The following is a 15666-nucleotide window of genomic DNA, read 5'->3' as shown; positions in this document are numbered from 1 at the left end:
TGAACAGGCCGGTAAAAGCGATTAAAATTCGAAATGATTTTATGCACTAGTGTTTGAAATTAAGATTAAATCAAAGATGAGATTAAGTTATCTTAAAGATTCAATATAAATTTAAAAAACACAATGTTTCATTAGTTGTTGTTTCTACACGATGGATTTAAAACGTGATCACAGTCTTCACAGATATTTGTTTTGTTTACATGGTTTATGACCGCAGGTGGCTGGTCGATGGTGACCTCGGCAACGTGGGATCGCGGGTTGTGTTACATAACTAAAAACATTTAGGTGAACATGGAGAAATGCGTACTGTTAATGATCATTAATTATTCGATGCTTAAAGTTTAATATTACTTATATAGTTATATAGATACATTTAATTCCTTCCTTTATTTGAAGACGTGTTCCCTTTAAATCTAAATTAAAAAAGAAAAGAAAGTTGTAAAGAATAATTTATGAGTGAACCACAGAACACGTTTTAAACCTTATTAAGAAGAAAATTAGCATTAAATACAGTAGGGTATATAATTTATTGCAAGTTTGTTAAAGTTATACACATGAAGAGTTCCGATTTACTTGCCGAATGAAAACGCTTACCTGTTTACGGGACCTGCTTTTTACCTACATATTACGACATATTACGCAATACTCGAACAAAACAACATTTGTATGAGATCAATAAGGTGTTAAAGAACAACTTTAATTCCGAAAGCCATATCGAAATATTTACCGTTTTTGAGTTATAAAGCGAAAACTTTCAAGGGCTCTAGATCCCTAATTTTAGGGGCCAGCCCCTTTTAAATGATATCAAATGAAAGCTCTTGCTATTATGCACAACTTTTATTCTACATGTTTTAACAAAATATTTTTAGTTTTAAAGATATAAAGGAAAATATGTCAAAATTTTTGCTCTTTTCCGCGTTCTAACTTTTGACCCCTCTCTAGCGCCATTTTTAATGCAAAAATCAAAAAACAAAAACCGATGTGCACAACTTCAATGCTTCTTCTTTTCAATTTCAAAGGGTTTTGTGCTCCAATTATTACAGTCTCAGAGCCTTTGTCTGGAAACCAGAGGCATAAAAATTTCAATCAAAGGGGAATAACTCGTGAACAGAAGGTAATTTCAGAATTATATTACAGTATTCTGAGAGTGTTTTGCAAAGTCTAAAAGCTCTGAAAATTTGAACAAAATCCGTTCAGAAATGAGGAAGATATGACGCTTCAAAGTTGGCGTCTAGGAAAAAAAAAAAAGAATAATAAGAACTAGAGCAGAGCTCGTTGCAAAGCAACGAGTAGGTCTTCCGTTGGAGCTGCGAACAGGAAGAAGTGACTTTGAGTCAAGGTCATGCCACATTCTAAGGTTATAAGCAATCTTGTAAGGGGTATCAACTTGCAATGTCTCACCAGTAGAAAGACAGTTAAGGAATGTTGTTTCTCCGTTGATGACCTTGAACTCGTTCAAATGACCTTGTATCAAATCATGACACACTCTGGTTATAAGCAAACCCTATCTATGTGTTACCGACTCGACAAGTTAACACATGTTCTTTCAGACCATTCATCCAGTCAAAACATTCTTTCCTTAGTGACCCTAAATTTAATCAACATGGCCATAAACCGAGGGGGGGGGGGCGTGCCCCCCCAATAATTTTGCCGATATATAGATTACTATAGTAGACATAGATACTATACTTGTGCCACCTCAATAAAAACGTCTGATTTTTTTGCTTGTCAAGGAATTTTTGGTAGTTGGTGACCTTTTTTTTTGCTTGTCAGGAAATTTATGGTAGTAGTGCTCCCGTAACTGTCAACTGAAAGTGTATGGCTGTGCCCCCCCCCCCAAAAAAAAAAAACAACTGAATTTGCTTCCTATGGGCCTGATCAAGGCAATGATAACACTTTGTATGATATCAGCGATACCCTTTTGTGTGTTTCGCACTTGACAAGTTCACAGTTTGCATTTATTGCATGATAGTGAGGGAGACGTGAAGATTTCTTCGCCCATAAAAAATCATATTCCCAGAGGGCAACATGAAGATTTCTTCGCCCATGAAAAATCATACTCCCCGAAGGCAACGCCCGAGCGAAATATGATTTTTCATTTGCGAAGAAATCTTTATGTCTCCCTCACTATTATGCAATAAATTGTTTATAATACCGAATTAACCAAAATGCAGGAATTACAAAGGAGATCCAATGAATAAAGCAAACATGCATTTGATGAGAGCGATATGAAAGATATGTAAGTTACAGGTACACCAATAGCCTCGTTTCATTTAAAAAAAAAATTCCTACGTGACAAGTTTGTGTGATCACACCAGTAACATTCAAACACCACCATTACATTTTTACACATTTAAATCGACACAATCAATCAACGATAATATGTTGATGGTGCGACCGTTGGGGCGAGTGCATTGTTCACTTAATTTTAAGATCCGCCTCTTCAAACAGCACGAGACATTTGAAACGTCTAGACTGTGACGTCCCATGACGTATGTTAGCTGTATTTCCATAAACGAATTTTGAAAAGTGCAAACATTTTAACAAAGAACGTTTAATCTACTATCTGTATGCAATTCCATTAATTAAGGTGATTTTTTGGGGTGAATTTTTAGTTGTTGTTACCGCGCGAACGAAGTTAGCAGCGTCGCTATAAACAATCTAATTCCTAACTCGTTTAATTGTGACGTCACAATCGTTAAACACGACGTTTTGTTGCAGAGCAAACATGATGGACACGTGACTTTCTCGGCCAATCAAATTCTATCTTACTAGTGATTTTTCACTTGTAAGCTAGTTTTCACAGAGGTATAATAAACTTCTTTTTTTTAGACCATACATCGAAATAAATTATCATAATTTCTATAGTCGTAATTTATTAGGTTCAACTCACTGCTTTAAAGGATCATTGTAAATGTTTTATGCCCGATTTGGATACTGAACAACGTGTGATTTTTGAAACACTGATGCCCCCATATGGCATCTTATGGCAAAAGTTAAAGTTTCTCAAATGCAAGTCAAACTCCATGGTCAAGATCAAAAGATAAAAAAAAATGTTATTACCCAAATAAAGGTCTTGAACAAAGAATATACTGTGAAATATATACTAGTATGAAAGCCACAGCAGCAACAGTTTAAAAGTTATGGCGAAGGTTAATTTCTTTAAAAGGTCAAACTCCAAGGTCAAGGGATCATAATTGTTTGTACTTGAGGGAAGGTCTTAATTGTTACAAGGAATACACATGTGGTATTAAAAAAGCCTTAGCACCAACTGTTCAAAAGTTAAAACCAAGGTTAAAGTTTTTCAAAAGTAGGACATACTCAAAGGTCAAGGTAAAATGGTCAAAATTATAGGTATACAATGACAGGCCTTGTCACAAGAAAATTACCTATGTAATATAAAAGCCCTAGTACTAGTCATTCAAAAGTTATTGTCAAGGCTAAAGTTGTTTAAAAGTTGGTCAAACTCCAAGGTCAAGGTCAAACATATTTATACCCAAGGAGGAGACTTATCACAAGGGATACAGATGTGAAGTATAAAAGTCCTAGCACTAACTGTTCAAAAGTTTTGGCCAAGGTTATAGTAGTTTGGTAAAATTTTGCGAAAGAGGATCAAACTCCAAGTTCAAGGTCAAGAGGTCAAATATGTTGGTACCTGAAGGAAGTCCTTGTTACTAGGAATACACATAAGAAATATGCAAGCAGTAGTTCCAACCAATCAAATTTTATGGGCATACTTAAAGTTTTTGCGGACAAAGAGGCTAACACAGTCTAACAGACAAATAGACAGGTGGACAGGACAAAAACTGTATGCCCCCCGGATCTTCGATTACAGTAGCATAAAAAAATGTCGGCGTCTTTGGGTTTTCGCATTTGCCTTAAATCTGAAAATCCAAAGGATTACAAGGTGCATTACGATACGCTTTCACATCATGTTCTATAACCCAGAGCATATTGTCTGCAAAGATAAATATTTAATTCAGTATTTAATTAGCTATGCATAATTATCTATGTTGTTTTAAAAAGGAAATATAAAAAAAATATTTGTTTTATATTTTTCGATGTAGAGATATACAGAAAATGTTTTCCAATTTTAAGTCCTATCGCAATACACATTAAAAAAAAATTGTGTGTGTTGGAGGGGGGGGGGAGGTCATTACAATTTTTGCTGGGATTCGCCTATGTATGACCGTAAAGAAACAAAGAGTGGGGAGGGGGCAAGCAGCAACTAAATCAAAATTTACATATTAAAACTACAGCAAAAGACTATTTTCAGAAGGTCTGCCCCCCCCCCCCCCTTACAATCCGTACAACGGACCTGTGAAAAAAATACTGATCCTACATTCAGAGTCCCAGGGCACCAGGAAAGAGTGGCAAAAAGAGAATATCGGTTTATTTCAGTCTAAAATTCGAACCAAAATATCTTTTCCTCAAGAGTCTTCTTTCTTTGAGTTCATCCCAGTGATCGTGTGATTTATTTCATTTATTTTACGTTCTGTACTGGACTTGGAAAATGAGGATATCTTTAGGTTCCTGAGCTGGCCTTGAAGCCCGCAGAACAGATTTTCTGCTTTATGATAAATTCAAGTGATATGTAATTCGGTATTAATTTTGTGTTGATTTTTTTAATGTTAATTTCATCAAGAAATATGAAAATTTAATGTTTTAACTTAACATAGTGAGGCATTTTTGTGTGGAACGATTATTTTGGGGTTTTCATGATTTTTTCATATGGTACACATGATGAGTAAGTGCAATAAATATAATTTGTGGAAAAAATGTCCAAGCCCCGGGGTTGAATATCGGGGGGGGGGGGGAGGGGGGGTGTCAACAAGTACCTGTTGTCAATCCCGTAGAAAGCAATTTCAGTTTTTTTGGGAGGGGGGGGGGGGGCAAATAGAAATTTCCACAGGTACTTGTACTCGATTTTTTCCTATGGTACACATGATGAATAAGTGTAATAAATATAATTTGTGGGGGGAAAAAATGTCCAACAAACATCGGGTTGAATTTGGGGGGGGGGGGGATCCTGTCCACAAGTACCTGTGGAAATTTCTTCATACATAAACAGAATTTAAAAGCATGTATAAGACATCAATTGAAGGGGAGAGGTCACGGCCGTAATTAAAAGTTATATAGAGACTAGGAAGGAATGAACTGTCATTAAATTTTGGTTAAGAACTATTACCTAAACTCTTCACTTTCACATTTTCAATTACAGATTCTTGTTTTTAAAAAGCTATACATGTACATTTATATGTATCTATTAGATGTATAAATTATGTTATTAATCATTTTATCTTAAAGGAAAAGTAAAAATCTCAATCAAACTTGTTCCGCATATTATGCTCTCTGATTCATTACTCAACAGATGCTTCACATACATGTAAGAAGAGAAGACTTCAGACTGCAGGTGTGATAAAGTCACAGCATGCAGCTCCAGCCTTAATTCCAACTTTGTTCCAAAATATTATTATTCAACGCGAAAAATTAGAATTAGCCGAAAGAATATTTTGAATCACTTCGGAAATGCTACCGTAGCACCAGACTGAGTTCACAATATCGAGTGATTTTGATTGACAGGTGTAGCGCCGTTGTGCATGCATTTCGTGTAACTATACATGTACTGCAGATTGTGGTTGAAAATAATAAACAAACAGATTTAAAGAAAAGATATTGTATACTGTACATATATTTGTTAAGAACCAGTTCATTCATGAAACGAATTTAGTCGTATTATGTGGGCCCATGTTATATTTGACAGGTTGATTTACTAGTAGAAATTCAATGGACCACAGTCATTTAGGGTATTCCGAATCACCCCGCATATCGCGACTCTCGGTAATTTACCTTAGTTACCGCTGTACCTCGCACGACACATGCACAGGTGTAACAACCAAACAGTCATTATTAGTAAGGTCTATACTTATTGCATACAACAAATAAAGAGGTAAACATAATGCGTTAAGTAAAAGAATTAATTATTTTAATTCATTAACTTCGTATCCTTTTCGAAGAAAATGCCCGTGTGGAAACGTTGCATGGTATTTCTCATCGATGTCGTGGCGTTGTTGGTGGATGAAACATGGCATATAAGGTATCGATAGAACGGCAATTTTATAAGCTTTTGTGAGTATTATTTGTTTTTAATAACACCTTAACAATATACTAGTTATGGCCGCATTTGTAGCCCCCTACAGTTTCGAACCACGTGTGTACATGCCCCTAGCCAAATAAATTGCACACGCTACATGTATACTTGTTATATGTCAGATTATTATTTTTTTTATAACATTGTTTTTCTTAAATGCAAAGGGTATGAAAGTAATGATTTGACAATGCAAGAGCTATAATAAGACTATCCCGGGTCCCGGTATATACACTTGATCAGTGTTGATCAATGGTGATATGTACGAGTACACGTATGCAGTGATATACGTCATTCTTGATAATCATGAAATCTAAACATGAGTTGGTTTAATTCCTTTTCACAATTTTTTTTATCATCATTATATCATTATTTGGTAGCCTACTCGTAGAATTATGACTGTTCAATGTTAATTATTTGCATTAAAAAAATCACATAGGTAAAAAAAATTACATAATTATCATGATTATATTTACAGGACAACAATTTACAATCAGGTAATTTCAGAAAGTAATATTCTGTTGGTATTTGCTTTTCTGCATGATCCGCCTCTGAGAACGCTGTTTTATAGTGTGTCTACAGAAGGGAGGGGGGGGGGGGGGCTTTAATAACTTAATATAAAAAACAACAACATTCAACAAGAAAATAATTCTTTTCTTTTGGTAAACAATACCAACTAATTCATTAATTATAATGTTGTTATCTGACTGTTTTTAGCCATTTACCTGGTGATTCGAAATACCCGGAAGTGACCTGCAATACACTAAAAAGGTGATGTAAATATAACCCCTGTCAAGGCCGCTGTATCGTAGATAGACTCGCCGTGTACTGTAGATTTGATTTTTCATTGAATTGGCTTTCCTTTAATACCAACCAACCATTTATAAACTTGTTAATAAAATCGTTTACCGTCAAACTGTAAAAAGTGATTCGGAATACTCTAAATGTACCCGTTATAAAAACAACTCATTATCAACTCAGTGGACCAATAATTTACTTCAAAATAAGCTATAGATCAATAAAATTGATTTCAGATTAACCAACATTTTGTTGCAAAGATAATGTAAAACAGAGACCGGGGATTTTGTATTTCTCTGTATTTTAAACACTCGATATGCGTACATTTGGGGCGCTCTTGCATATACATGTACACTTGACTGTACATTCGAATTCATGATCGTGCTTATAAAAAGAGCATGTTCTGTACTTGCGTGCATGTATGTATGTATGTATGTATATATGTATGTATGTATCCGTAAAACTTTTCGATTTTCCCGAGAATTCATCCTCACAATGTCAATTCAGGTTCCGAAATCACAATACCTTGACATTGTGAGGATGCCGAGAATTGAAAAAGTCACCTCCACTTACAATTATCATGCATGTGTACATGCAGTTTAAAACACGAGACAGAAAAATAAATTGTCGCAAACTTAATGGTTAAGTCGGCAATTAAAATGGGTAAAACTTGAATAAATGCACGGGCGGTGAGGATTGATAAAAATAAGCGTGAGATAGAGTAAAATAAAATAATATGTAAGATTCGAAATGATTTCAAACCCAATTTTCCATTAATCGCTATGAGTACACAATGTATTTTAACACCGATATGACCCCGACTCTCTGCGGCCACATGTGCACGAAGACTGGGTTACAAAGCGACAGAGCAGAGTGTAAACTGTGCTGTAAGAAGGCGTGAATTATTGTATGTTTAAAAGTATTATTTGATGTATATAGTTTAATATTTAATGAAAAATTAAATGAAGAAACAATTAAGAGACTGATAGTAAAAATTATACTTTACACAAGTATTAATACTTAATACTTCCATCACTAATTGCAATTATTTGCTTAGCACCTTTTCAATTACAATTGAAATAGAATACAATTACACGGGACAGAGAAATAAATTGTTTGTTTTGTTTTGTTTTTTAAAAAATCGTATTGCTGTGTCGACAGTGAACAGGCCGGTAAAAGCGATTAAGATTCGAAATGATTTTATGCACTAGTGTTTGAAATTAAGATTAAATCAAAGATGCAATTACACGGGACAGAGAAATAAATTGTTTGTTTTGTTTTTACTTTAAAAAAAAATCGTATTGCTGTGTCGACAGTGAACAGGCCGGTAAAAGCGATTAAAATTCGAAATGATTTTATGCACTAGTGTTTGAATTTAAGATTAAATCAAAGATGAGATTAAGTTATCTTAAACTGTTAAAGATTAAAAAAAAAAAAAAAAAAAAAAAAAAAAAAAAAAAAAAACAATGTTTCATTAGTCGTTGTTTCTACACGATGGATTTAAAACGTGATCACAGTCTTCACAGATATTTGTTTTGTTTACATGGTTTATGACCGCAGGTGGCTGGTCGATGGTGACCTCGGCAACGTGGGATCGCGGATTGTGTTACATAACAAAAAAACATCTAGGTGAACATGGAGAACGTAAAATGCGTACAGTTAATGATCATTAATTATTCGAAGCTTAGAAATTAATATTACTTACATACTTAAATAGATACATTTAATTCCTTCCTTTATTTGAAGATGTTGTTCCCTTTAAAACTAAATTAAAAAAGAAAAGAAAGTTGTAAAAAATAATTTATGAGTGAACCACAGAACACGTTTAAAACCTTATTTAGAAGAAAATTAACATTAAATACAGTAGGGTATATTATTTATAGCAAGTTTGTTTAAGTTATACACATGAAGAGTTCTGATTTACTTGCCGATTGAAAACGCTTACCTGTTTACGGGACCTGCTTTTTACCTACATATTACGACATATTACGCAATACTCGAACAAAACAACATTTTTATGAGATCAACAAGGTGTTAAAGAGCAACTTTAATTCCTAAATCCATATCGAAATATTTACCGTTTTTGAGTTATAAAGCGAAAACTTTCAAGGGCTCTAGATCCCTAATTTTAGGGGCCAGCCCCTTTGAAATGATATCAAATGAAAGCTCTTGGAATTATGCACAACTTTTATTCTACATGTTTTAACAAATTATTTTTAGTTTTAAAGATATAAAGGAAAATATGTCAAAATTTTTGCTCTTTTTCGCGTTCTAACTTTTGACCCCTCTCTAGCGCCATTTTTAATGCAAAAATCAAGAAAGAAAAACCGATGTGCACAACTTCAATGCTTCTTCTTTTCAATTTCAAATGGTATTGTGCTCCAATTATTACAGTTTCCGAGCCTTTGTCTGGAAACCAGAGGCATAAAAATTTCAATCAAAGGGGAATAACTCGTGAACAGAAGGTAATTTCCGAATTATATTACAGTATTCTGAAAGTGTTTTGTAAAGTCTAAAAGCTCTGAAAATTTGAACAAAATCCGTTCAGAAATGAGGAAGATATGAAGCTTCAAAGTTGGCGTCTAGGAAAAAAAAAAAAAAAGAATAATAAGAATAATCTTAATCATTACAATCAGTAGAAGGTCTTCCGTTGGAAACGGAAGACCTTAATAATCTTAACCATCAGAATCAGTAGAAGGTCTTCCGTTGGAAACGGAAGACCTTAAATATAAATTATAAAGAAATTTTCCAACAAGCCCTTGGGTTGAAAATTGGGGGAAAAGGGAGGGAGGGTCCACAAGTACCTGTGTTTCCCACTATATTAATTGACTTTCCAGTACAATTCCTATTGTTTCCTTACTCTGTCCATTCGACTGAAGTACATGTATTTACATTTACTGAATTTTTTCTTTTTTATTTCTTACGAAAACCACTTCCCCTAATCAACCCATTAATGTTACACTAGTTACAACTGGTTTTTGAAGGCCACCTTTACACAATTATTTATACATTGACATACATAAAAATGAAAAAAATAAAATGTCCTTATTTGTTTGTTCATGTGGGATTAATGGTTGCAACCACTGCAAAAAACAAAAACAAAACAAAATAAAAAAAACATAACCTGTGTACTCAGTAATGACCCCAACTTTACCAGCTTCCTCCCTTGGTCTTTTCAGATGCACACATAAACACCATAGCATAAATGCACAAACAAACTACAATGTAAGTTAATTAATCTACACTCAGCTTGCTGAGAAATACAGTACCAGCCAGTGTGGCCTCCAATACATCAGACAATAAAGAGACAGAGAAATACAGTACCAGCCAGTGTGGCCTCCAATACATCAGACAATAAAGAGACAGAGAAATACAGTACCAGCCAGTGTGGCCTCCAATACATCAGAAAATAAAGAGACAGAGAAATACAGTACCAGCCAGTGTGGCCTCCAATACATCAGACAATAAAGAGACAGAGAAATACAGTACCAGCCAGTGTGGCCTCCAATACATCATCTGTGGAGTATTCCTGTGTCTCCTCAAGACTTTGTTCCTTCTCCAGCTCTGCCATGTTTTGATAAATGTATCCAATGTCTGAATAGAAATAAAATGTTCTTAAAAATCAATTGTTTGAGTAAAACAAATTTTCCTTTCATTTGTTCAATTATAGTGTGACTACATATTTTAGTATCTCAAAGAATTAATCAACAAAATGATATCAAAGTAAATTATACTGAATTTATTAAACATGTACGCTAAGGCTTTTGCTATTTGTGAAGTTAATGAATTTCAACTGTAGAATATTGATTGAGTGAAGTAAATCTATTTTTATACTTACTCAACTCAACATTATCTTTCTTGTAAACAATATAAAATTCATCTCCATGATTCAACTCTTTCCGCTGTGTAGTAGACATTTTTAGATGTACAATATCAACATCATTTTAATAACTTGCATTTTTACAATAAATTTTCACTGTTTGAAAAAAATAATTTAAAGCACAAAGATGATAACTATTCTACGTAAAATGTGTTTAAAATGTTATTAAACTGTTAAACTTGTAAAATAAAGTCAATCTCGATTTTTTTTTTCATTTATATTACATGTATTTGCATGTTTAAACAAGATACTTACATTTCCTTTTGTAACTTTGCATTTCAAATTCAAGAGTGTTCCATTTGTGCTGTAATCATCAAAGTTAATTTAAAAATAATACAATACATTCATTTTTCTCTGCAGTACATGACTAAAAGTATCTCACGACAATTGGATCAAACATGGCTCCAGGTCAACATGTATATCTCACTGACCTAAGGAAGACCCTCCCATTTTTAGACCACTGAGCTACAGACTTTTAGCTAGTGTAAGGGATGCAAGCAGAATGTGGTGAAGGCATTTCCACATGTATCACAATTCAAAATCAATGACAATCAGGTGTGGATCTAGAAATTTTTCAAAGGGGGTTGAAGAGGAAATGAGATTTGTTACAACGTTTGTGTACAAATTTAAACCTGAAAAATGACAAAAAAAAGGTAAATCATTCTTCAAACCTGACAATCGTATTGCGGGGAGGGGGGTAGGGGTATTTCCATTTTTTTTACATCCCAATTTTCTTCATACTACATAGCCTTTCACTGAACATTTTCCATGTTGAAAATAAAAACACAACAAATATATTCTTCAATCATTAATTAGTTTATAGTTTGACAACAAATTACCCTTACCTACTTGAATAGGTCAAGTTTATTTAATAAGTATGCTGGGTGATTATAGGAAAATGGTATTCATTGTGTAGTATTTAGATATTAACAGTTTAGAAATGTAGATAGCACTTTTTTTTCTTTTTTTTAAATCAAGTTTAATTTTTTTTTTAATATTTCATCCGTTTAAAAATCTGAACTCTTCATTTATTTATTCATTTATGTTATTTCTTTTTCAATTATCTATTTTATTTCATTTATCTACACAATTCAAATTATTTCTTCCTTCCTTTATTTATTCATTCCTTTATCATTAATCAACATTAATGAACTTACTTTACAGGACAGTATTTTGCATTTAAATATGATTCCTCCCATGTTACTTTTTTTCTCCTTTTTAAAATTAAAAGAAAATATGAAAAGTAATTATTATTTACCTTTTTATTTGTTATATTTGTTATATAGGGAGAAAAATGAATTATAAGCAAAGGAAAAGGAAATTTGCAGTAATAAGAGAGCACAAAAAGTCCCAACTTTGAAAATAAATTGTGAAAAATCTAGACATAGAATCTCAAATCGCCACATAAAATCGATAATTTACCAGTAATGTATGAATCTTTATTTACATGTATTCTGGTGCATGCACTTTTCCACTAAAGGTAGGCGTGAAGCATTTGAAAATCACCTTTATTATCCTCCAAAATTGGAGAATAAGCTATTCCACAATGCATTGTGATTTTCCATATAATATATGGAAAGATTTTGGCCACCCTATTGAATTTTGGCTATCCTACAAAATTGGAAGCTGCCTAGACCTGCTTAATAAGCAAGAATGCCAGATACAGGATTCTGTATATTTGCAGTGTTACCATACAGCAATAAAAGACTGACAGAATTGAAAATGCTAAAAACTGTGTTTACGCATGCTCCTTGAATCACTGGATTTTCTTCTTCATTATCTCAGATGGATTATTTTCCTTTTAATACATGTACCAACTAATGTTGAACTAACATGAGAAAATTGTGGTAAAATGGTATTCATACTCTCAAATCCCTCCCAAGAAACTTTTAATGCACACCTACCTTGAATCTTTAAGCCAGACTTGACCATCTGCATCTCTCTCAATACTACAATGGTGTCCAGAAACTAGTTTGTTTCCAGCAAAAGGGATATCACAGTCTAAAAAATTATTGTAGACACACAAATGTGGCAAAAATAATTTTAAAAAATCACATGTGAAATATGAAAATAATTTAATAAAACTTATATGTATATCTTTAACATGTTTAATTTTAGAACTCTGATATTCAGAGTGACTTTTTCTCCCAGCTCGCTTAAAAAAAGGTACCTGGTGCTCTGCCGATCGTAAGTCTATCTTTGGATAACGGTATAGGATCAGTATCAACATCAGTCAGACTGACCAACTGACCCCATGGTTCTTCAACATCCATACTGTCAATGCCACTGTATATAAAAGCTTCTCAATGTGTTTCTGTTACATTTGTGTCTGACTTTCTCCAGGAAATGTCCACAGTTTTTGATCTTTCCCGAATCGGAAACCAAGATCGCTATGTAACAGTCAAAACGTATCAACAATATTAGAAGCCACAAGAATTCCGGATTTGCTGAAGGCAAACTATGCTGATTAGGTTTAAAGAGTGGTAGATTTTAAAGATAAAAGTATAACGCTGTTTTTTCTTAATATTGTCTAGTAAGAAAGTAAGCATAGAAACTGCTCTTCTCGTATTTAAGTCATTGAATTTTAGGGATATTTGGACCCATGCACCAAACTTGGGTGACGTGCCTTGATTGTTTTCTCATATTAATGATGGTTATCCGTCTCATTTTATTTTTTAAAAAAATGTATCTATATAGCCATCACTATATATTTTACAAAATCCACTTAAAAATCAACTTACCATGGTTCTCTTCAGGCACTGGCGGATCCTAGAGGGGGGTCCGGCGGTAGGACCTCCCTTTATATTTTTAGCCAAGTGGAGAGAGAATGAGGGAGAGGGAGGGGGGGGGGGGTTACTATTTTCTGGGAATCTGCAGTCTCCGCTCATATCCCACTTCCGCCTTGCTATTGATTGTGTCTCGCATATTTCCTTTCCTCCATTTACCTTCACTATCCCTCGCGTTCATGATCAGCGTTTTTAAATTTATGAGTACTAGTGAAAGGTAGAAAAATATTTTACTTATTATCTGCTTATTTCAGTATACATATAATTATGATAGGTAACATGCGAGGTTCAATTTGAAATAAGATTCCGTCGATCTTTGGCTAATTACTATTTTTGGATCATTTTTTGCAGGAATTGAAATAGATATGCAATAGGCCACAGTAAATTAATCCTTTGTTCTACTTCCCCTGATGGGTAAGACCAAGTATTCAGGAAAATCCAGTTAAAAAACAAACACAAGTTTGGCCAATTCTCAACAATTTTTCTCTGCATTTTTTATAAATAATGCAAATCCATTCATTTTCAAGGCTACAGTAGTTTTTGAAATGTGATTGTTTTTTATTCTGACTGGAGCTAGGGTACCTTTTCGAAGAAAAAGAAAAAAAGGGACGTAAACCAAAAGTATTATTTATCACGGCCTATGATGATTTCTCTTTCCCTGTGTATGAATCCATGTTTGTGTGTGCGTGTGTTTGGTGGTGGTGGTGGTGGGGAGCACCACCCTGGAACCCCGTAGTCTTGTATGCCTAGCCTTTTATCTTACTCCAAGGTATACCCATGGCTCAAATTTTAGTCAATGTTTAGATAACTTTTTCATCTCGTGGACGGAGAATGAAAAACAACATCCTACCAACTTTGTAAGCGGAGGTAACAATCCACTGTTCATTTTTTTAAAATTTCAATTCATAAATTAACTGGCCCGTAGGAAGCAATCTGAGTTTGGGGGTGGGGGTACAGCCAAACAATTTTACTTGGTGGTTGTGGGGGGGGGGGGGGGGAGGGGGATGAAGCCAAACATTTTCACTTAGTAGTGGTGGTGGGGGGCGCAACTAAACATTTTCACTTGGTAGTGGTGATGGGGAGGAGGGGAGGGCAAGGCAAAAATTCCGTAACAAGCAAAAAAAAAAGGCAATCAGATCTTAATATTGAGGGTTGTTCTGTTTTTCTGTGTTCTGTTTTATATATATCAGGAAATATTATTGGGAGGGGGGATGCGCACGCCCCCCGTTTCAAAGGCAATGATAAATCAAAATATTCACCCCCCCCCCGGATTCCAGATCGATGGATGGTTGGTCAAGTGCACGTCTTTTTATACAGTATACGCATAATATAAATTGTTGTAAACAAAATTTTCATATTTGATTTCATACGGTAAATAAATGTCAAATATGTGCGCTTATCCATTATTTTTTATCAAAGCAATATAAGCTGTAGTTTTTTGTTGTAGGATGGTTTAAGTTACGTAAAGAAATGTCAGCACAGCATATTTTTACATCAAAATAAAATTCCCGAAATACCGTCCATGTTGATTTAAATATATATCTCTCAAATAAGAGCGGTTATTATGCTTACAGATGTAGGCGATTTATTTTTTACAACATATACACGGCTGTGTACAAAGTAGACCCTGACTACTTGTTCCATCGATGAAACAGCAAATTGCAAGGAAAAATGCAATTTCTCTAAAATAAACTTACTTGTACAGTACCTTGAACAATAAAGCCAAGAAAAAAATTAACATTTCTTATGATCATTCAACGAAAAGAAAATTGTTCTGCTAGATGGTAATCAGTCCTACATTTTAAGGAGAGGACATTTTGGTTTCGATACATCCTGTATTTATCAAAGAGTTATTAGATAAAAGTTACAAACATATATGGGGAACCTATTCCCTTCTTTTACCATAATGACAGTCTTTGATTCTGCTATATAACGTTAGAATTAAATTTCTACATGCGGTTTCATTGATCTTTAAAGACGCTGGCAATGCTGTGACGAAGCATCGGTAAATGATTACATTTTATCAAACAAACATCATAACTCTTTTAAAGTTT

The 15666-nt window shown here is 34.0% G+C and overlaps 1 protein-coding gene across 1 annotated transcript in view; it reads right to left on the bottom strand.

Moving 5' to 3' along the window:
- LOC133197685 (E3 ubiquitin-protein ligase CHFR-like) overlaps positions 1–13176 on the bottom strand; it is a 38626-nt gene extending 25450 nt beyond the window's left edge. Inside the window, exons 1-5 of the mRNA XM_061333822.1 lie at positions 12997–13176; positions 12731–12827; positions 11082–11130; positions 10785–10848; positions 10436–10540 (exon numbers count right to left, since the gene is read on the bottom strand). Of these exons, the coding sequence (XP_061189806.1) occupies positions 10436–10540; positions 10785–10848; positions 11082–11130; positions 12731–12827; positions 12997–13099 (418 nt within the window). The 5' untranslated portion in view covers positions 13100–13176. The remainder of the gene's footprint in view (positions 1–10435; positions 10541–10784; positions 10849–11081; positions 11131–12730; positions 12828–12996) is intronic.
- Positions 13177–15666: the final 2490 nt, after the last annotated feature.

This window comes from Saccostrea echinata, unplaced genomic scaffold (assembly GCF_033153115.1).
Source record: "Saccostrea echinata isolate AGI-Se365-2 ecotype Australia unplaced genomic scaffold, CSIRO_AGI_Sech_v1 ptg000030l, whole genome shotgun sequence".
Lineage (NCBI taxonomy): Eukaryota > Metazoa > Mollusca > Bivalvia > Ostreida > Ostreidae > Saccostrea > Saccostrea echinata.
Note: the sequence above shows the minus strand (reverse complement) of the source record. Positions and strands in the feature narration are given on the sequence as shown.